This window comes from Pyrus communis, chromosome 4 (genome assembly GCF_041283825.1).
Source record: "Pyrus communis isolate YQ-2024b chromosome 4, ASM4128382v1, whole genome shotgun sequence".
Lineage (NCBI taxonomy): Eukaryota > Viridiplantae > Streptophyta > Magnoliopsida > Rosales > Rosaceae > Pyrus > Pyrus communis.
In genome coordinates, this window is record NC_142568.1 from 7,221,886 (window position 1) to 7,245,470 (window position 23,585).

At 36.6% G+C, this 23,585-nt stretch overlaps 1 protein-coding gene across 1 annotated transcript; it reads right to left on the reverse strand.

The window, feature by feature from the left end:
• Window positions 1-9,428: 9,428 nt before the first annotated feature.
• LOC137722965 (protein cornichon homolog 4) lies at window positions 9,429-12,412 on the reverse strand. Its single transcript, XM_068462101.2, has 4 exons — window positions 11,991-12,412; window positions 10,674-10,855; window positions 9,932-10,054; window positions 9,429-9,831 (listed from the first exon to the last, which is right to left on the reverse strand). Exons 1-4 carry the CDS (start codon window positions 12,060-12,062, stop codon window positions 9,771-9,773), a joined length of 438 nt encoding a protein of 145 aa, XP_068318202.1. The 5' UTR covers window positions 12,063-12,412; the 3' UTR covers window positions 9,429-9,770.
• Between the last annotated feature and the right edge of the window lie 11,173 nt (window positions 12,413-23,585).

Here is a 23,585-nt window from a genome sequence, read left to right on the forward strand (position 1 = left end):
CAACCATCAAACTTGTTTGTATATGCTTTGAGATCATATCAGCAAAAAATCACAAAAAACAAACATTCAGAGATCAAATAACGGGACAAACCTTTTCGACGGTTATAAACGAAAAATCACGATCTAACGGTTATTTTAACTCCGATTTTGATGATTTTTTACAGGTACACTCCTTGACCCTATATGAATACAATGAATGAATTCGATCTTCAATTTAAAATATTTACACAAGTGGATACCACAAATCTTATGTTATACTTAATGAAAGTATAAATAAACTCTTAAGTGTTAGTCAATCTATCGTTTTGTTGGGATACGAATTCTCCAAAACTAATTTCAACGATCCAAACCGTCAAACTTGTTTTTATATGCTTGGAGATCACATTAACAAAAAATCACAAAAAACAAACATTCAGATATCAAGTAACGGGACAAAGCTTTTCGACGGTTATAAACAAAAAATTACGATTTAACGGTTATTTTAACTCCGATTTTGATGATTTTTTACAGGTACATTCCTTGACCCTATATGAATACAATGAATGAATTCGATCTTTAATTTAAAATATTTACACAAGTGGATACCACAAAATCTTATGTTATACTTAATGAAAGTATAAATAAACTCTAAGTGTTAGTCAATCTATCATTTTGATGGGATACGAATTCTCCAAAACTAATTTCAAAGATCCAAACCGTCAAACTTGTTTGTATATGCTTGGAGATCACATCAGCAAAAAATCACAAAAAACAAACATTCAGAGGTCAAGTAACGGGACAAAGCTTTTCGACGGTTATAAACGAAAAATCACGATCTAACGGTTATTTTAACTCTGATTTTGATGATTTTTTACAGGTACATTCCTTGACCCTATATGAATACAATGAATGAATTCGATCTTCAATTTAAAATATTTACACAAGTGGATACCACAAAATCTTATGTTATACTTAATGAAAGTATAAATAAACTCTAAGTGTTAGTCAATCTATCGTTTTGATGGGATACGAATTCTCCAAAACTAATTTCAATGATCCAAACCGTCAAACTTGTTTGTATATGCTTGGAGATCACATCAGCAAAAAATCACAAAAAACAAACATTCAGAGATCAAGTAACTGGACAAAGCTTTTCGACGGTTATAAACAAAAAATCACGATTTAATGGTTATTTTAACTCTGATTTTGATGATTTTTTACAGGTACACTCCTTGACCCTAGATTCATTGTCCGACATTGGTCAGCACTAAAAAGTTCTCTCACTTTATAAGACTTTGTCCTTATTAGAAAGTGATTGCAGTGATGGACCATGGAGAGCAAATTTTGGCTCAACCTTGGGTCTGGCCTTTGAGGTATGATAATTAATTAGTAATTAATATATATTTAATATATAATTAATTATCAAAAGATGAGCCTTGGGCCTAAGGGCTCTTGGGCTCAGGCTCTAATAATTAAATTCAATAATTATTTTAATTTATTAAATTAATTTCAAATTTAATGAATCTTTTTATTTTTCAACAGACTCATCTTTTTAGATGAAGTCTGAGAACGTATGAAAAATATGTTTGTTGCGACCATGCATATGACCATAATAAATATATATCTGCATATCATTCAACCCACTGAAAGTCATCAATCTATACAGACAAAACATCTGAGAGTACCATAAAGATATTTTCCAAAAGTTGACTCGATCTTCAGTTTATCTGTTTAATATTAATTTCATTTTACTTATACTCTGCGTAATTATCTATTTGCATTTATTAATTATTAGCATATATAAATTTATCATTGATTGTTGATATTTATCCAACAACCTTGGTGAGTCAATACCTTGAGCACATCGAGACGCAGCGCACTCCTGATGAGGTGTCTCGAAGCAGGACGAGGGCAGATGATGACGTTTCTTCCAATGACATCCCGACAAGTAGCCATTCAACTAGCCACAAACCTAGTGTTATGGCAGTGTACACTACCACATCGACCCTCGAGGCAACATTTATTTTTGCCTTAGTGCTCAGAGAAGCGTTCACTCCTGATTTGGCATGCTGGCAAATGTACATTCACGATTGGGTCAGCGCATTGAGACCACAGACGAAGCACTCTGGAGGGATATGACCAGCATGAGCATGTCACTCTTTCATAGACAAGATCGAGCGGACGGACCCATCTAGCAAGTTCAACATGTCTCATTTCACCTTCTTCAAGGGAGACAATGATCCGAAAAAACACCTTAAGCACTACCACAGTGCCATGATCCTCTACAATGACATGCTTATGTGCAAGATTTTTGCTACAGTTGTGAAATCCTGTCCCCAAATTTCACTAGTTAAAATTACGCATGTCATATTCTTGTTTTGATGCATTTATAATTACAGAGTACAGATTTTTTTTCGATAAGTAAAAGGACGAAAACAACCTTAATGAACTAAACGAACTTTTCAAGGATGTATTTAATTCCTATATGTTTTGTCACTTTTATTTACATATTTGGATAGAGCTTCACCTCACGAGTGCGTAGGCGAAAACCGTTCGTGAAACAGAGTTTTAATGAAGGAGAAATTAGCAGTTAAATACAAGGGTAAAATAGTAATTAACCACTAATGTGGAAGGCTCCAGATATGCTGGAGTAGCAATCTGAGTGCCACGTGTATGGATGAGATGGAAGAAGAGAAGAGAAATAAGGGAAATAAGGGGAGAAACTGGCGAATCAGAAGGGAGAGAAAATAGGGAAATGAAGGGAAGGAAAGACCAGCCAACTTATACCCCCTTCGACCCGAGTGACCCAACCCGGTCCTGCCAGAAATTCTGACGCCTTTCACAGCGTTTCTTCAACGAATCATGGGGAACCATCACCACCAAATAACTTGGCATCGTCCCATCTTTTATTCCCACCCAAACTTGACAGCTTTTGGTCGCGATTTCACAATGAACGAACGTCGTCTTCTCTGGCACTCACGACGGCGATCTTGTCATTCTAGCTTTTCCCAATGCTCGCTACCACCTCCATTTGTCTATCCTCGAATTCAGGAGCAAGACCCACCCACGGTTCGAGGCATCGGAGTCCAGGTGACGTCGATTTGACAATCACTCATTCTAGGGTTTTCCAGTGAACCGTGTCAGATTTCAGGTATTTCCCGGCCAAATTGGACTTCGGCTCAGGTATAAAAGTTATTCCCCTTGTTATGTTGTACAATTCTGTAAAATTTGATAATTTTTAGAGTCAGTCAGAAAATTAGGTTTCTGTTCAACTGAAACGCATGGCTAGTGGGCCAACTTTATCTTTCTAGGCTAAATTCCATATTCTGAATTCAATTTTGACAGTTGTTTGATGTGACTTCGTTGTTTAAGCCTAGTTTCGTAGATTTTCGCCCCTTGACCTTTATAGTAAACGATGAACCAACCGTTAGATCATCACCATATTTTAGTATAGATTTGTACGTATTATTTGAGGACCTTAAAAACTTACGGATTGGAAATCCGATGGGTGGATCTTCTTGATTGATTTACTAGGGTTGGTTTTGCTCAAGGTGTTCTTAATCGTTCTTATATACTAAAATTAGAATTACTAGAGACTAAGTAGGGCTTGGTGGGCCTATATTGGTTAGTGAGCTATCCCAAGTAATATATACATCGATTTATGTGTATGGGATGCCTTGTTGCAATATATATGTGTATTTATCTTCTTGATAATATGAATGATATGTAAGATAACTATTATGACAATGTGAGCCTGTAATCCATTTAGAAGTTTAGTGGCCATGATAAGTTGATAGTGCAAATGCCTACGTGGTAACTTATAGGGGTTGGGGTAGAGGTAGGTTATGTGTTGAACTTACTACACCATATATGTAGCAGTGGTACATAGATGGTCCTGCTTTGTATATCTGCGATGGGGGACCATACATATTTCAGGGGTGATCATGCTTAGTATATTTGCGATGGGTGATCACCTCCTGCACGATTAGACTATGCTTATGGCTCTACTTGGTTTATCTGTAATGGAGGACCATACACATTCTATGAGTGATCATGCTTGGTATATCTGCGATGGGTGATCACTGCCTACGTTATTAGACTATGCTTATTGTTCTGCTTACTTTATTTGTAATGGGGGACCATACGCATTCTAGGAGTGATCATGCTTGGTATATCCGCGATGGGTGATCACTACCTAGAGTTAGAATGAGGTCCTGCTTGGTATATTTACGATGAGGGACCATACGTATTTCAGGGTGATCATGCTTGGTATATCTGCGATGGGTGATCATTGCCTGCACGCTTAGATTATGCCTATGGTTCTGCTTGATATATCCATAATGGGGGACCATACATACACTAGGGGTGATGGGTGATCATTGCCTGCACGCTTAGATTATGCCTATGGTTCTACTTGATATATCCATAATGGGGGACCATACATAAACTAGGGGTGATGAAGATTAGTTGTACTTGGAACATTTCGATAAGTGCCATATTTTAGTTGGATTCCGTTGAGTAGTCTAGAATCCTTGCTCTTGCTCATTTCCTCAAAGTTAGCCAGGAACCCTAGATTTGAGTAAATGGGGATTAACCACAATAGACCTTGTGAATATAAATTAGATTTACCATGTTATTACTAATAATCCAAGTAGGGAATTATGTAGAGTTCTTTAATTAAATTCATGAAATGATATGTTATTTCATTGATTGATTAATGTAGTTAGATGTTACTATCATGCATTTTTTATTCATGGAATTGATTAATTGACGTGATTGTGGAATGATGTTGGATATGATTGTTATTATAATGATTAGATTAGTTAATCAATATGGCTTGATAATAATGTTGTGCTTCGTTGGTTCTTTGACATGCTACATGCTGTGGACTGAGGTATCATGTTGAACACATAATGATTTATATCATGGAATGAAAATCTTGAATGTCATGTGGGTTTGTTATTTAGCTTTGAACCTAGTAATTTCATGCTTGTCAAGTTCTATAATTGAGGAATGCTATGCTTTTCTGCTTGAACGTACTATGATAAACGTCGGAGTGTAGTGAATGATGAACTACGAATGGCTTGATCCCTTCTTAGGGTACGTAGGCAGTCTAACGCAAAGGTTAGATGCAGCCATGAAATAGAGGAAATGACTACGTGGTTAAATCATTGATTATTTTTGGTCTTGTCTCGGAGACGAGACATGATAAATAAACAGGGATATGTTGACATCACGTGTCGATTTTAGACGTATGTTGGGATCGGGGCGTGACAACAGTTCTACAAGGTGAGGTGCAAGACTAGTACACCTTGTCGCCACGGTCAATCCCGTTCAACGAACTTCCTTAGTTTTCACTGAGGAATATTTGTCCTATTGAATCAAGAAGAAGTAAACTACCTATCTAACATCAAGACTGACCTGAAAAAGATGATCCACAATAGCTAAAGCAACATTTTTGGAAGGATTTCTAGCCGAATGTCCTCTGTTTGAAGAACTGATCATGTGTGAGGGCTTAACCCCGACAAACTCTTATGCTTTGGCCCAAAAACACGCACTCTGGATGAAGTCAGGTGAGCCAATAATGCACCTAAGTTAACCTCGGAATGACTCAGAGGTCATTTAGAAGAAGATGGACGAAAAGAAGTCTAACAACAAAAACAAGCCAAGAAACAAGCGTAGGAACTGTTTCCCGACGAAAGAAGACTTAATGCCCATCATGTTGACCAAGTTCTCAGTTCCGATCTACCAAATCTTCTACAACTTCAAAGATGTACCATGGTTCAAACTGCCACAACCCTCGAAGGTAGCGTGGGCACTAGACGGCTGGCTATCGCCATAATTAATCTGTAGGTATTTGAAAATTAAGAAAGGGCACTTAGACCTGTTTAGGAGCACCTGCCTAGGTCACGACTCTTATTTAGACAGAAAATAGATACATTTTATTTTGCATTTTATTTTTTCAATAAATTGTAAAGGACTTGTTGAATACTTGGATGGACACTTATATGCTTATTCCCCATATTTTCAATATGTTCTAATATTTTATAATTTATGTCATTTTATTTTACAATTTATATATCTTAATACAATTATATTTTTTTTAAAGTTTAAGTGGACACTTATTTATATATTATATAATAAACTTAATTAAAATTATAAAAAAGAAAAAACCCGCTAAACCCTCACCTAGATGTCTAGATGTTAAGCTCATGCCTGCCACCTAACTAGCGCTTATCTCTTTTATAAACTAGCGCCTGTACCTTTTATAACATTGATGATGATACATAATAAATGCTTTGGATTATAAAATTTGTACAGTAAAATAATATCACATTGTCATGTAAGAAAGACTCGTTATAAGTTATTATTAGATTAGAACGACATTGATGAGCCCATCCCATACATCCCATGCATGTCCTTTTCCTAGCAGAAAAAGTTCTTGAACCAAAGTACACACAAAAATAAAATATTGAACGTCTAAAATCCAGTATTGTAAAAATCGGCGTAGGCGTAACCGGGATTTAACCAAAATCGGAAGAAAAATCGGGAAAAGAATTAGGCGGTCGTTGGTCGGCCTAGGCAGGTATCTGGGCGGCCTGGGCGGGTGGCTGGGCGGTACTTGAAACTCTCTGGCTCTGTCGCAACTCACTGTCTTTGTGCGGTAACATCGTCGGCGTCCAAACACATGGAGGACTAATTGAATAAATCGAAGAGCCTTTTAGCAGATCGGAGAACTTGATCCAAAAATAGGAGATTGGAAGAAGAGATTTGACATTTATAAGGAGGAGGTCGAGTTGGTGTTGCTTCGTCTTCTAGCCGCTAACTGTGAAGAGTCCGAAGTCTGAAGTCTTTTCCTTTCTTCCTATTAATTGGTTTTCTAACTTTTCTTTACTTTAGTTTAAATCTATTTTCTAAATATTAATATAATATTCATACCCAAGAGTAATTGTAGTGGTGGAATCGAGAGTCTGGTGTTAAATATGTTTATCCATTTTCAAGGGTTTAAGTATTAGTTATTGTCTTATGTTAATTTGCATTTTACTTCTTGTAATTTGCTCTTTTTTTTAGTTGTTGTCCATTTAAGTTATGTTATTTAGTATTTTAATTAATAAAGAGATGATGTATTAGTCAACTAAATAAGAATATACATGTCCAATGAAACCGATGAAATAAGTTGACGAGGCCACAATATAACAAGTTCAATGCACATCTTGAAGGTTGGGAGGATTACCTAAATCCACATAGTGATACAAGATATACAAAATATGATACATCTTTAGAAAGTTGTTATATCATTTAACATGTGTATAGTGATGCCATATTGAACTTGTTATATCATTTAACACGTTGTTTTTACATTTGTATACATGATATACAAGTTCAATGCAGTGTCAATATGCATTTATTTACAAGATATACAAGAAGTTTACCTAAATCTGCCTAGACCACCTAGGCGCCTGCCTAGATCCCCCTTAGCCGCCTAGACACTAGGTGTCAGCCCGCCACCCGACAAGCTCCTAGCGTTTTTTAGAACCTTGTTAAAATCAATTACTTGGGCAATTGACTTTCCCTCTCTCTTCCGTTTACAAATTCTCCTTGTAATTACATTAAACTAAAATTAAACATCACTTGAATAAAAGAAACCAATTACTCTCCAAATTCAACATTTTCCCACTATTTAAAATCAAGGTTCAGTATTCTACTAGTTTCCTCTCCCTTTCACAGATAATATGAAAAATGAAAAAGGTACAAAAATAACTCATTAAAATTACAAAAAAAAAAAAAAAAAAAGGTGTTTATTTTTGCCAATGACACTTATATTCTTTATTAAGTCTCATACCTACTGGACTTTAATTTTGTGTCCTGGTTTACATTATTCTGTGAAGTCAATTCCTTCAACAAAACCATTAAATTGTTGAAGTGTCATGAACATTATGGTAAATTTCTTCCTTAAAAATCAAAATACAATAAAAAATAAGAAAAACTAATGAAAAGAGCTTGAAAACTTTGAGTTTTAATGATTAGAACAAAATAAAGGATAAAGTGAATAATATCATGATTGACTTTTTAGTGTAAAAATATGGTTTTTCGTTCAATTGAACAGTACCGTAAGTTTTTCGTTAAAACTCTCTAAAAAATAACCATAAAAAATGAAAAAGAATTCAACCCCCACATCTTTCCTCCCCCCAGAGTCCAGACCCTTCCCTCTCTCTCTCTCTCTCTCTCTCTCTCTCTCTCTCTCTCTCCTTCTTCAATCACTGTTTCATCTTCTTGAACCTCATGTAGTACGCTTTGGGTTAGCTAGGAAGAAATATGTGGTAACGATGGAGCAAATTTTCTAGACAAGTCTAGACGTGACATGAGAAATTTTCTTGAAATTTTCGTCCGTTCTCTGTCTCCTTCACCAATGTCAAATGCTTAATTTAATTTTTCTCCAAAAACTGCTTAATATGTGTAGCAACCATAAGGAAACGCTTGTTTTCTTTCTTGAAAAGATTTCCATCAGATGATTACATGAGATAAAGAATCTTGTATAAGCTTGGCATTCACTGCAAACCACCAAAAGAATGGCCATCGAAACACACTTCACTACATTTAATATAGAATGAAGTTTCGATTTAGTCCCTAAACTATTACCTCGGTGAAAATTAAGTTCCTGGATTATTTTTTCGGTAGAATTAAGTCCTAAATTCATTAAAAATTGCTAATTTCATCCCTACTATTATATTCAAAACTATTTTATCCAATTTTTCTTCAACTTAAATCACTTGACATACTTTAGAGTGTAATACCGTTCTTTTCTCGCCTATAAGCCCTTAACATTTATGTAGGTTGCAAATCTAATGTCTAATTTACCCTCCAAAGTTAATTCCATACATTATTTCTTTATGTGAATTACCAAACTTCCCTCAAATGTGTATCACATGCAACTAATATGACTTAAATTCACATAAAATTGAATATAGTAGCTTTGAATATAATATTAGAGATGTAATTGACATATTTTTATAATTCAACGATTGTTTTTTCTAAAAAAATAATAATTTAAAGACCTAATTTTCACTCAGGTGCCATAATTTCCATTCCATGTGTTCCGACTCCAGTGTAATATAATTTCTCTTACGGGAAGCTGTAGCACGTATCAGATAAGAGCTTCGTCTGACAAAGAGCTGGAGGAAAGTTTTTGATACACCTCTGATGACAAACAACATGATTTAAAAAGGGGGGCTCCAAATTGGAACGCCGGAGAAGAAATAAGGAGAGGGATTTCAGCATCACGGTAAATCATCGTTGAAAAACTAATTCCTTTTATTAATCCACATGGCATCCACTAATTGGCTTTGTGAGCCTCACATGGTTGCCACATTAGCACACTAGCGGATTTATTAACGGAGTTGGACGGCAAGGACAACATCGATAACTTGATCAAGAGATGAATGACGAAATTGATGAATTTGGAACATAACATAAAAGACCAAACTGATGAGTTGAAAACACACAAGGGACTATTCGAGACAGCAACCCATGAATACAGATTGCTTGAACCTGCCAATCTACGAAAACACAACCTAAATACCTCAAACTACAGCTGTAACAGAAGTGTTGTAAGAAATGACACAACTATACCAAATTAATTTACCATCCCACAATCATACAACCTCGATCATTGTCCCCCAAACTACACCATTTGTAATTTAGTGGCGATAAATCACGAAAAAGGAGCAGTAAATAGTGGGAACCGCGAAGACAGGGTAGTAGTTTCGATACTAAATCTTTCCCGTAAGCACTTAGTTAAGGCCGCCATTGTCCCCCAATGACTCATGGTCTTCCAATGCAGTTAGAATCATCCTACAACAAATGTAAGAGCAAGAGAATGTAACTAGGCAGTAATGAACATAAAGAAAAAGAATAATTTAAGGAAGAAGTGCAACTGTCTGAGCAACCGTACCAGAATATTGAGAGAAACAGGAGGAAAACAAGATAGAAGAGTTTGAAAAGCCGTATCTTCTTTTCTTTGGGGAGCATATTGAATATCTCGGTAACATCTACCAGATGATTCTTTCTCATATACCTAATCAAAAGAGAGGATGATTAGAACATAAAACAAAACAAACAGCACATTCAGTAGCTCACAAAACCAAGTCACGATCACTGCACTAAAAGCATAAATGTGTCCGTAAATCACGGGTATAGCATTATATGATCCATGAAGCTGGGGTTTGAGTCTCATCATCGAGCAACATACCATTTCCATGTACATAAAAAATCAGCAATGGTGTCTGAAGCCCTGGAGAAGCGTTCTACGATTTTTCTGGATAGAATGTTACACACCATTTAAATGAAATTTTGCGCTTTCCACCCCACTGTCACATATTTACATGTAAGGGTGTGCTTATGTCTACAATTCTGAACAAAACTATATGACTTTAATTTTGTGGCAGAGATGGTAATATAAAGAATTTAAAACTTATGATATAGCTCTCTCTCCTTAACACCCCCAGTCAACCCTAGCTTCTGACAGTTTCTCTTGTCAATCATCTCAAAGATCATTTCCCTTTTTGTTTGATTTTCCATCGACTCGTATTTTTGTATATTTCTCAGTTTTGGTAATCCTAGCTCGAACGTTTTTCCTTATTGTTGCTTAGATTCTAACTTAGCATCAGAAATATATAGAATGCACGAGAACTTACAGTTTCACATTATAATAGAGGTACGGACCACAAAACAGTGACATGCACCAATGCCCTGTTATAAGAAGAAAAGTGCACAAAACTCCTTGTGTGATATACTCTGGCAAAATCACTCTGTTTATCCGAGTTGAAGAGTCATAAGGGTTGATATAATCGAACTCAAGATCCGCCAGACACATCAGCTGCACCAATTTTGTAAGTGTTAAATTTCATGTTTCATATTGCTAAGCAATACAAGAGTAGCAATATTATTATGCCACATAGATGCTACAGTGTGTATAAAAATTAATCATATATCCAGGATACTTTCCAACACACTTCACACCAGATAAAATATAGTTATATCTATGTCCCAACATAATCTTAGCACCAGCCATTTCGATTCAAACAGCTGCCCTTACTGCCATTAGCATTACCATCGCCAGATTAATTGGTGAAGAAGCTTCACAACAAGCTACCCTAAAAATAATGCAAGGTGGGTTACCGATCCAAGTCCAGTAACTTGTAAAACCAAAGGACAAAAAACGGCAGCACGAGAAAATCCCTAACTAGTAACTACCAACGTAAAAGGTAAAAACCACGAAACTTTATGTTCCATGCATTACATAAGGAGTATGGAATTCAACCAAAGATGTCTTCATGTTTTCTTGACCAAAATTAGAAACTATGCTGAAATTTTTCAGTTTGATAAATTTTCTATTGTCTGGCAGACAGCAGGAAATTCTTCCAACGAAACTCCTCTTTGTTGATACTGTGGTTAAACCATTCCAATCTTTGTCCTAAGTAAACATCCATGAATCTTGGAAAACTTAATCCCAACACCGCAAGAAACAAAACGAAACTAAGGGGCAGGCGAACCCCATTCCAAAAGAATAATAACGTAAACGATCTAAAAAGAACCCTAAGCATCCTACATAAGAAAAAAAAAATGCATTTGAATGATAACTAGTTAAGAGCGCTACGAAGTAAGCCATAACAATCCACGATTAAGCTCGAATTAAGCAGAAACCGACGTGCTACATCTCAAAAACACACACAACACACAATTTAGCCAAAAGGGAAAATGTATTTCAATCATATCTAGCAAGTACCTAATCTCTTCATTCTCGTATAGCCAAAATATAAAAAATTGACAGAAACACACACACATTCACATAAATACGGAGACCCTTTAAACTAAAAGTGACATTTGGGTGATCAAGGAATAAAATTTCTTCCTTTTCAGGGATAAATGTGAAATAAAAATAAAAATAAAAATAAAAATAAAAAAATTGAAATTGAAATTGAAATTGAAGGGAGGTTTGGGGAGGGATTGACCTGGTAAACAACAAGGGCGAGCAGGGCAATGAGGAAGAAGAAGGAGATGAGCCAAACGTAGAGATCTCCCATGCTCTCAGTCTCCTCTTCCTCTCTCAAAACTGACTCTGCAACTTCTGTGTGTGTGTGTGTGGGTGTTCGAAACTATGTGCGCACGATAGCAGCCCCACAGTCTGAGATGTGCTAACAGAGGCACATGGTGCGCAGTTCGCGCGGCTGGGTGGTTCTGTGGGTTTGGCTGCGGGTACACGGAAAGGATCGGAGCGGACTCCTCTTTTTTGTTTCTCGGTGTTTTGGACAGTCGGAGGAGGAGACTGAGGATTCGGTACAGCCAACGCGGTGCGCCGAAGACGAATTAGAATTTTATTAATTCTTCCTTTACAATAAAAACAAAAATAAGAGCGACAGTCTCCATTTGTCACACGTTTCTATCAAATAAAAAAGAATTAAACAAATAAACATGGTGCTGCAGCTATAGAGATATCATTGAGTATTCTCTTTAGTAGTTAAAATTCTATTAGAGTTGTAATCTAAAAAGGGTAAGAATTTAATCTATCCTACTATTATAACTAAAGGCACAATAGGGTGATACAACGCACACCTCACAATTAAATCTTTCTCTACTCTCTCTTATTGCCGCCGACCTCCCTTCTTTATTCCTTTAAAATAGTTCAGCCAAATAGGCATACAATGCGTTATCAACACGCTCTTACCAGAAACTAAGGAGCTGAAAGATCGTAGGAAGAGGCTATCTTCTACAAAATTCAAAGGCTTTTATTTGTTTTTTGCCAATCAGGTATGCTTAAAATAAAGGAAGATATTTGAAACGTCTACGAACCATGAAAACATTCCCCATAATGCATAAAACCCTTATGTTTATATTTTCCTTCCGATATATATATATATATATTGTATATGTTTCATATATTTGTCAATACATATGTTTCATGCATTACACAATTATATTGCTATGTGGAATTTGTGAGTCAAAGCATATAAATAAATTAGAAGCAATTTAGAGTTTTTCAAACCCTAGAAAAGTCGAAAAAAATTATATATATATATATATATATATATATATATTTGGGAATTATGCTGCAAAGCCGTCGCACCACCTTGGCACTTCCGTCGAACCACTGTTGCTGGCCTGAAGCCCAGCCGCGTGGAGCATATCATGGAACAGTATCGTTTTGACACCTTGGACCACACAGTAGCAGCCCTTTGGGCTTTGCTGTGCTGACCTAGACATGCCAGGCCTTTGGTTTGGTAGGCTTACACGGGCCTAAAGCCCCCCAACCCAAACCGAGAAACCTGTAGCCTTCTTGGCCCTTAGCCTGTGAATCCCTGGCCTAACTCCAGTAGCCTTTGCTGCTGGGTTTTTTCTTGTCCCATGATTTGGTCTGCCCGCAGCAGTCCATAGCTAGTTGGGCTTCGTTCCAGCCCTCGACCCACTCTCTTGCAGCCTTTGCTGCTGGGCTTGACCTGCCCTGACCTAAAAACCTAAAACCCAGCTTCGGCTGGTTTCCCCGCATCAACCCGCAAGTCAACCTTGGGTTGGGCTTGACCCGTGCATGGCTTTTAGGCCCAAAATCAGCAGCTTTCTGTTGTTGGGCTCCCTAGACCACACAGCCCAAAGGCCTGCAACCCTCCAATAACCCAATTAGCCTGCAGCCGAATTGCAGGGCCCACTCTCGTGTTATTTTTTTCGACCCAATGCCAATTTTGGCATCCTCGCATTATAAATCATGCCCAAAATATTTTTTTTTGGGGTACTTTGCTTTACGCTAATTAATTCTAATTTGATTTATCACTTGGTTTATCACAAACCAAAGCTAATATGACCCGTTTGTCATTATTTTGCTTCCACGATCGACTTGTTTGGTCCCGATATATTAAATTAATCAAAAGTGACCTGTGGTCCATTAATCTGATCATTAATCCAAAATTATTGACCTGAAGATCACTTTTGAACATTAACGATTCAATAATTTATTTTTATACTTTGAACCGTTGACATCCTTTCGTAGTCCCGAAGCTCTCACACTTGAGTTCCTGAAGCAACTCAAATCCACTACACTTAAATTAGCATATTGCATTACGTGTTCTTATAGGAACTTCTCCTTTATGAACTAATCATTCATAAAACTCAATTGAACCTGTAGTTTCATATTTAGTGTCTTTGAAACCCGAAGTTTTCATTCAAAACTTACCACATGAAACTTGTAGCTTTCATGATTAAATTAAGCCAATACATGTCTATAGAACCCGAATGTTCTACGATGTATGTCTATGGATTACCATATGACTAACCACGTTTTGTTGTACCCTTCGTTTTAGGGACCTGTTGAACTTGAAAAAGCTCGATTTCACCGCTCTGGAAGTATCTGGAAGAAACTATCTGAAGTGGGTTCAAGATGTGAAGCTCCATTTTACTGCAAAGGGTATTAGAGCTACCATTGAGGCACCTACCGACGACAAACCCGTCAATGAAATTCAGAAAGTTACTGTAATGATTTTCATTCGAAGACACATCCATGATGCTCTACAGACCAAGTACCTTGCTGAGGAGGACCCATGCACCTTCTGACTTGCTCTAGCCGACTGTTTCGATCACCAGAAAGACATTTACTTGCCTGAAGCAAGGCATGACTGGTAGCATCTACGCTTCCAAGACTTTAAGTCCATGAATGAATACAACTCTGAAGTTTGTAGAATCTGATTACTGCTTAAGTTCTGTAAAGTGGACTTAAACCAAATCAGATCTTTTGGAGAAGACCTATTTGACCTTCTATGCCATCAATATTATCCTGCAGCAACAATGTAGGGCGTAGAAGTTCACCAAATTTTTGGATTTGATGTCTGTTTTACTTATCGCTGAAAAGTAAAACCAACTTTTGATGAAAAATCATTAAGCTTGATCCATTAGCTCGAACGCCTCTAGCAGCCATAAACGATGCAAAAATAGTTGTGGCTGTGGAAATAGGTGGCAAGCCCCACCACGGGCCCAAGGTCAACAGAATTAAGGCCCACCCAAGGGAGGAAATTTGACCCATAAGCGTCAACCCCTTGCCCCTAAGGCCCAAACTTCAAGAATAAGGGAAAAGCTACCGTTCAATTGGTTTCCACTGAAATGGACATGTGATACCCCCGTGGATCAAAGGTTCATTAGTCACGCGTATGCCGAGCTAGCCCGGAGGCTATTGCAAAATATCATTTCCATTGTGAGTCTAACTTTGCCTATGTGGAACATCCTGAAGATACTACCACATCCATGAATATATCAGATTTTCAGAAGACATCAACTCCTATGGACGACTAAGTATTTGGAATAATTTGTTTGGTTTTGATTTTTTTTGAATTATTGATAATTATTTTATGGATATTATTTCTCGAATTGATTAATTGAATGAATGGAATTATATTTATGCATGTGACCAATTGAATCAATTTATTTCTAGGTATGTCTAGTAAGGAAGTTAGTTGTCTGGCTGATAATGCTACCACACACACCATATTACATGAGTGACACTATTTTACTAACTTTGTACCTAAGAACACAGCTCTGACAACTCTCTGGGTCATCCAACCTGATTGAAGGATACGAAAAGACTCGTATCATGTTGTCTAATGGTACTATCTTAACCATTAAAGATGCCCTCTATTCTCCACGTTCCAAAAGAACGTTGCTGAGTTTTAGAGATATTTAAGATAATTAATATCATATTGAAACCTCTGAAGATAATGGATTTGAATTTCGTTATCACTTCTTACGAGTATAGCCAGAAGCATATTCATGAGAAGTTGGAACGTCTCCTGAGTGGGTTGTACATAACAACCATTTACGGCATAGAAGCCCACCATATGGTCGGCCCTATGGCTGAGTTCCAGAGCATTTTGCTCCTTTAACATAACCGTATGAGACATCCCGAGTGTGATATGATGTGCCATATCCTCAAATCATCATATGGGCATCATTTACCTCCTTACATTGGATTCCCGCCATGCAAAGCGTGTTCTTTGGGGAAGTTGAATACTCACCCTTCAATTACAAAGATTATTCACAACCCTCCTAAGTTTCTTTAGAGGATTCAAGAGGATATTTGTGGACCTATCCAACCAACATGCGGACCATTTTGCTACTTTATGGTGTTGGTTGATGCATTGACACGATGATCACATGTTCTTATTGTCCACACTCAATGCTGCATTTGTGAAACTCCTAGTACAAATTATTAAGCTAAGGCCTCACCACCATGATTATCCGATCAAGTTGATTTGATTGGATAATGTTGCAGAGTTTACGTCACAAACTTTTGACGATTATTGCATGTCAATTGGGATTGCAGTGGAACATCATGTACCCCATGTTCACACCCAAAACGGCCTGGTAGAAGCTTTCATAAAACGCCTTTAATTGATAACTCGAACTTTTGGTTACGCGAACCAAATTGCCGGTATCTGCCTGGGGCTATGCAATATTGCACGCAGCTATGTTGGTCTGCCCGAGGCCCACCGCTACCCAACCCCATTCACCGTTACAGTTGGTTACTGGATACGAGCCTGACGCCTCACATTTACGTGTGTTTGGGTGCGCGGTCTATGTGTCAATAACGCCGCAACTATGTACCAAAATGAGTCCTCAAAGAAAAATGGGAATCTATGTCGGTTATGATACGCCATCAATTATTTGCTATTTAGAGCCCTTGACAGGAGATCTCTTTACTAAACGTTTTGCGAGTTGTCACTTTGATGAGGCAATCTTCCCATCATTAGGGTGAGATAAACATGCTAACGTTTTTGGAGAACACCGTGAATTGTTGTGGTATTCTTCCACTATGTCTCATTTAGATCCCTGCACTGCCCAGTCTGAAACTGAAGTGTGATGAATTATAGATCTTCAGAGCATTGCTTAAAGCATACCAGATGCTTTTACTAATTTAGCTAAGGTGACAAAATCACATATATTCGCTGTAAACGTACCTACAAGGATAGATGTACCCCGCGTACATCGTAATTCCATCTAGGAAGGCCGGACCGTCCCTGAAGGTGGGGAGGCCACACCTTCCACACGGTCCGATACATTAATGGCTAGCTAATCATCTACTTCAACCCTGAAGTGTGGCAAACCCCTTAGTTCAAAGGATTCACAACATCGGAAGAGGAAAACAGCACCAACTAGTGACCCTAGTTTGAATCTGACCATCGCTCACGCATCTGTTCCAACGTATGAGGTTATTCTAAATTACGGTGATGTCTTAGACGATACAACCCGAGCTTTCTGAGAATCGTGAGAATTCAGTCCACTATGCAGTATTGGATAAGGTTTAGAATCGAAATGAGATGATCATCGACGATGTATTTGCGTACACAGTGGCTACTAACATCATGTTTAGCGATGACATTGAACCATGTTTCGTTAATGAATACCGATATAGAACAGATTCGTTAAACTGGAAACAAGCAATTTAGGTTGAACACGATTCGCTTGCGAAATGTAAGGTGTTTGGACCTATAGCTCCTACTCCACCACATATGAAGCATGTGGGCTATAAGTGGGTTTTTGTGAGAAAACGTAATGAGAAGAATGAAATAGTGCGAAACAAAGTATGCCTCGTAGCGCAAGTCTTCTCTCAGTGCCCTGGGATTAATTACGAGGAGACGTATTCCTTCGTAATGGACGTTATAACGTTTTCCTACCTAATCAGTTGGTAGTTTCCGAAAAACTGAATATGTAGCTTATGGACGTGGTAATCATGTATCTTTATGGGGATCTAGATAAGAAAATATACATGAAAGTTCCAGAAGGACTTCCATTAACTGGTTCAAATAGTTCTAGACCACGAAACACTCTTTATTAAATTGAGGTGATCACTCTACGAATTGAAACAATCCGGGCATATGTGGTATAACCGTCAAAGTGAATGTTTGACAAGTCAGGGTTATGTGAATAGCGAATTATGCCTATGTGTGTTCATAAAGAAGTCATTCCAGATTTACAGTCGTTGCAGTTTATGTCGACGACATAAACCTCATCGGAACTCCCGCAAAGCTTGAGGAAATTACTGCTCACTTGAAATCGGAATTTGAGATGAAAGATCTTAGGAAAACTCAATCTTGTCTCAGCCTGTAGATCGAGCATTGTTTGGATGGAATCTTTGAACATCAATTGAACTACACCTAAAATATGTTGCGATGTTTTAATGAGGATAAAGCTAATCCTTCGAGTACTCTTATGGTTGTTCGAACTCTAGATGCTAAACAAGATCCCTTCCATCCCAAGAAGGATGAGGAAGAGATTTTGGAGCCTGAAGTTCTATACCTAAGTGCAATTGGGGCTTTATTGTAGTTAGCTCAATGCACAAGACTCGACATCTCCTTCGTTGTTAATCTTTTGGCTAGATACAACAATGTACCCACACACAGACACTATGTGGTGTTAAAGACATTTTTCGCTACCTTAAGGGTACAATTTATTTGGGCTTGTTCTACACCCACGAATCCTCGAGAAGAGCTGCTGCCCCCTCGATTCTCGGGTTGATTCCCGCTTGTTGGTTACGTAAATGTTGGATATCTGTCTGACCCACATAGGGCATGTTCTTAAACGGTCTATATCTTTACTGTTGGAGGCACCACCATGTCATGGAGGTCTACCAAGAAAATGCTAGTTATGACTTCTTCGAACCATGCTGACATCCTCGCCCTCCATGAAGCATCGCATGAGTGCTTTTGGTTGAGAGCAGTCATGAAACATATTCGAAGCACTAGTGGTCTTACTTCCGTCGTTGACCTTCCTACGACGATCTTTGAAGACAATGCAGCATGTATCGAGCAGTTAAAGAAATGATACATTAAGGGAAACAACACCAAGCACATAGCGCTGAAGTTCTTTTATTCTCAGTAGCAACAACAACATCAGAACATTGAAGTCAAGCAAATCTGTTCCCAGGACAACCTGGTTGATCTCTTTACCAAGTCATTGCCCAAGTCTACTTTGCAGAAACTCGTCCAAGGAATTGGTATGCTTAAATTATCTTAATTGAATTGCTTTTAGTTATCGTATTTGGAGGTTATGTCTAACTCAGGGGGAGTATCTAGAAGCATACTCACTTGATCTTAATGTACTATTTTTCCTTCGATTAGGAGCATTTTTCCCACTAGGTTTTTGCTACCTAACGAGATTTTGATGAGGCATCCATCTTGGGATGAACATACCTCGTTGAGTTCATTACTTTCTACCTATTTGACGTTTGTTTTAGACATTATGCATACTTCTTACTTTTCTCCTTAGTCTATGGGTTTTCACTTGCCTCGGGTTTTACCATAGTGAGGTTTTGTGATTTTTATTACCAACGCATACTTTCTTTAAATTTGAGACTCGTATTTGCTCGTTATGTTGCAGACTTCATCAATTGTTCTACCTTATCTGCTGCAGATCTGATGCGATGATTTGTTGAGTATTTACACACTCAAGGGGGAGTGTTGCAGTCATATTTAGAATAGGAATGTGATTGTGTAAATCCTAGTGTATTTAGGGATATCTTTAATTCCCTTTAGTAGTTAATATCCTATTATAGTTGTAATCCTTAAGGGGTAAGGATTTAACATATCCTACTACTTTAAATAAAAGTACAATGGGGTGATATCATACAACATACATCTCATAATTAAATCTCTCTCTACTCTCTCTTAGTGCTGCCGGCCTCCCCTCTTTTTTCCCTTAGAATAGTTCAGTCAAATAGGCCTACAACATTTGAGATATTGTAATAACAAGGAGTTCCTCTTTTTTTTTTCTTATTTTTTTCTTCTTGTTTTGTGTGAATAATTGATATGATTTACACTAAGACCATCTACAACCCTTGGGCTAAAACATAAAATTTTTAGATAAGAAAATTTAGGTTTTAACCCAGAAATAGTTTTTTTCCTCCAACCCTTATGGGTTAAAATCTTAGCCCCATATCATTAAATAATGAATTTAGGCTAATTTTTACTATGAAAGAATATGAAACACATAAAAGATTTTTTTTTTAATTTACTTTAGCCGTTGGATTTAAATTTGGACCGTTAGATATATTTTTTTTTTAGTGTTGGATTTCACCATATTAGATCTTAACCATTGGAGTCAATGAATTTATAAATCTAAAACTAAAAAATATATACATATATGGTGGACCAGCCCCACTACCCAGGGGGAATCCTAGGCTAAATTTGGCCCATAAATGAGTTTTGAGTTTTAACTCATATTTGCCCCAAGAGTTGGAGCAAGTTGCGGTAAGTTTAGAACCTAAAATTTAAGTTTTACTCTAAGGGTTGGAGTAGGTCTAAGAGGAGGGAGTGAGCTTAACCTCACAATGGACTAGCAATAATGTGGTTCAAATTCACTTTTGGTAAGAATCGAACCTAAGATCTCTCACTTACAAGTGAAGAGGAATACCACTAGATTGTAGTATTAAGTGACAACAATGAGCTTTTTTTAGTTTACATATGTGCGTACACATAGTTTGTGAAATAATTTTTTTTTTTAAATTGAAGGAGAGGAAGAGAGTGAGAGATAACGTGTGAGTGGGGAGAGAGGATTAATTTTTTTTTTTAGAAAAAAAAATTAGAGATGTTAAAATTGCATAGTTTGTGAAATATTTTATTTTTGTTTTTAAAATTGAAGGAGAGAGAAAGACAGTGAGAGAGAATGTGGTAGTGGGGAGAGAGGATTAATTTTTTTTTTTAAATAAAAATTAGAATTAGAGATGTTAAAATCACTTGTAAGTGATGCTTAAACAAAAAAAAAAAAAAAAGAAAGAAAAATTTTGTTTTGTGAAATTATGTTACTTCCCTTAAATTTTTAGTTGTGATAGACGACTAAATAGTTTTTTTTACCATTTTTGAATTGATAAAGAGGGTTCTATTAATTTGTAGTTTAGATACCAACCCTAACAAGATTTTTAGACAAAATGTAATATTTTAGTTTAGGTATTGTTGTGGGACTTTTAAGTTGAGGTGGACTTGGGCTTTGAGAACGTCCTCTTGTCTCCTTTGGTTCGGTTTCGTACCAAATCCCAGAATATCTCGAAAGATTTAGCTCGTCTTAGGAAATATCCCAGTCAGATTGATGACTTAAAGATTAGCATGATCAAACAAATAATAACTTGATCAAGAGAACATGGTGTGAAAGCTAGAAGTTCATCAATTTTGCATGAAAGAGAGAGAGCTTGGGTGATTGTATGGTGTTTTCTATTAGATAATTTGGGTTTCCTTGGATAGTAGCAAGGCTTACGATGGCTGGGATACTCAGAAAAAGGACATGGAAAATACTAAGATTGCAAGGTGATGTTTCTGGGTTTATCTGGTTCTCTGTGTGAAACTGGGGAAAATTGGGGGATCCTTCTTTAAGGTTATCAACCTATATTTGTAGTTGAATGATTCATTCTAAGGGAATCTTTATTTTGGACTTGTTTCTCCCTCCCCTTTCTCCCTAGTTCTTCGTCTACCCTTATTTTGATGGGTTTTCACCTAAACTTAGGGTTGGAATCTCGTTTAGTCCTAATTGAACTAGTTAGTTTGCTAGGGAAAGAGGTAAATTAGGCTAATTCTCTCTCAATACTTGCCTACGTGCAATGGCGAACCCACGTGAGGGCGAGGAGTGGCGGCCATTACTCCCTTAGCTGGAAAACAAAGGCAGGAATGAGACTTGAACCTAGACCTGGCATTCGTGTCGTGTTTCTCGTGTTCGTGTCGTTTTCGTGTCATACCCGATAGCTTAACGGGTCGTGTCGTGTAATACCCGTTAAAGTAAACGGGTAATATGACCCGACCCGAAATCAACCCGTTAATATTTTCAGGTAATATGACCCGACCCGTTACCCGTTAAGAAAAATATATTTTAAATCAATAAAAATGAAAATGAAAAACATAATTTGACCCAAAAAAATGTAAAACATAATACTAAATCAGTATATGCATACTAAATTTAGGAGTTGACCTCTTAATGAAAGTTGTAAAGCTTTTTATTATGAGTGATTACATTTTTCACACTTCTACAATAATTATTATTAATTTTATTAATTTTTCACTAAAATAAATAACATTGTTCATGAGATTTGGAGGGTTTTAAAAATCTAAACGACCATGTAACCTTGCCAATGGAACTCAAAGCTTACATGTTATTCCTTTTACAAAATCCTCAATTTTCATAGATCATCATGACATAAGATTTTGTGGTATATATCCACTTCTGTAAATATTTTAAATTGACGATCAAATTAGTTCATTGTATTCATATAGGATCAAGGAGTGTAGCTGTAAAAAATCATCAAAATCAGAGTTAAAATAACCGTTAAATCGTGATTTTTCGTTTATAACCGTCGAAACATTTTGTCTCGTTACTTGATCTCTGAATGTTTGTTTTTTGCAATTTCTGGCGTATGTGATCTCGAAGCATATATAAACACGTTTGATGGTTGGATCATTGAAATTAGTTTCATATGATGCGTATCCCATCAAAACGATACATTAACTAACACTTAGAGTTTATTTATATTTTCATTAAGTATAACATAAGATTTTGTGGTATCCACTAATGTAAATATTTTAAATTGAAGATCGAATTCATTCATTGTATTCATATAGGGTCAAGGAGTGTAGCTATAAAAAATCATCAAAATCGGAGTTAAAATAACCGTTAAATCGTAATTTTTCATTTATAACCGTTGAAAAGTTTTGTCTCATTACTTGATCTCTAAATGTTTGTTTTTTGCAATTTTTGGCATATGCGATCTCGAAGCATATATAAATAAGTTTGACGGTTGGATCGTTGAAATTAGTTTTGTAGGATACGTATCCCATCAAAACGATAAATTCACTAACATTTAAGAGTTTATTTATACTTTCATCAAGTATAACATAAGATTTTGTGGTATCCACTAGTGTAAATATTTCAAATTGAAGATCGAATTCATTCATTGTATTCATATAGGGTCAAGAAGTGTAGCTGTAAAAAATCATCAAAATCGAAGTTAAAATAACCGTTAAATCGTGATTTTTCGTTTATAACCGTTGAAAAGTTTTGTCTCTTTACTTGATCTCTGAATGTTTGTTTTTTGCAATTTTTGGCGTATGCGATCTCGAAGCATATATAAACAAGTTTGACGGTTGGATCGTTGAAATTAGTTTCGTAGGATGCGTATCCCATCAAAACAATAGATTCACTAACACTTAAGAGTTTATTTATATTTTCATCAAGTATAACATAAGATTTTATGGTATCCACTAGTGTAAATATTTTAAATTGAAGATCGAATTCATTCATTGTATTTATATAGGGTCAAGGAATGTAGCTATAAAAAATCATCAAAATCGGAGTTAAAATAACCGTTAAATCGTGATTTTTCATTTATAACCGTCGAAAAGTTTTGTCTCATTACTTGATCTCTGAATGTTTGTTTTTTTCAATTTTTGGTGTATGCGATCTTGAAGCATATATAAACAAGTTTGACGGTTGGATCGTTGACATTAGTTTCGTAGGAAGCGTATCCCATCAAAACGATAGATTCACTAACACTTGAGAGTTTATTTATATTTTCATCAAGTATAACATAAGATTTT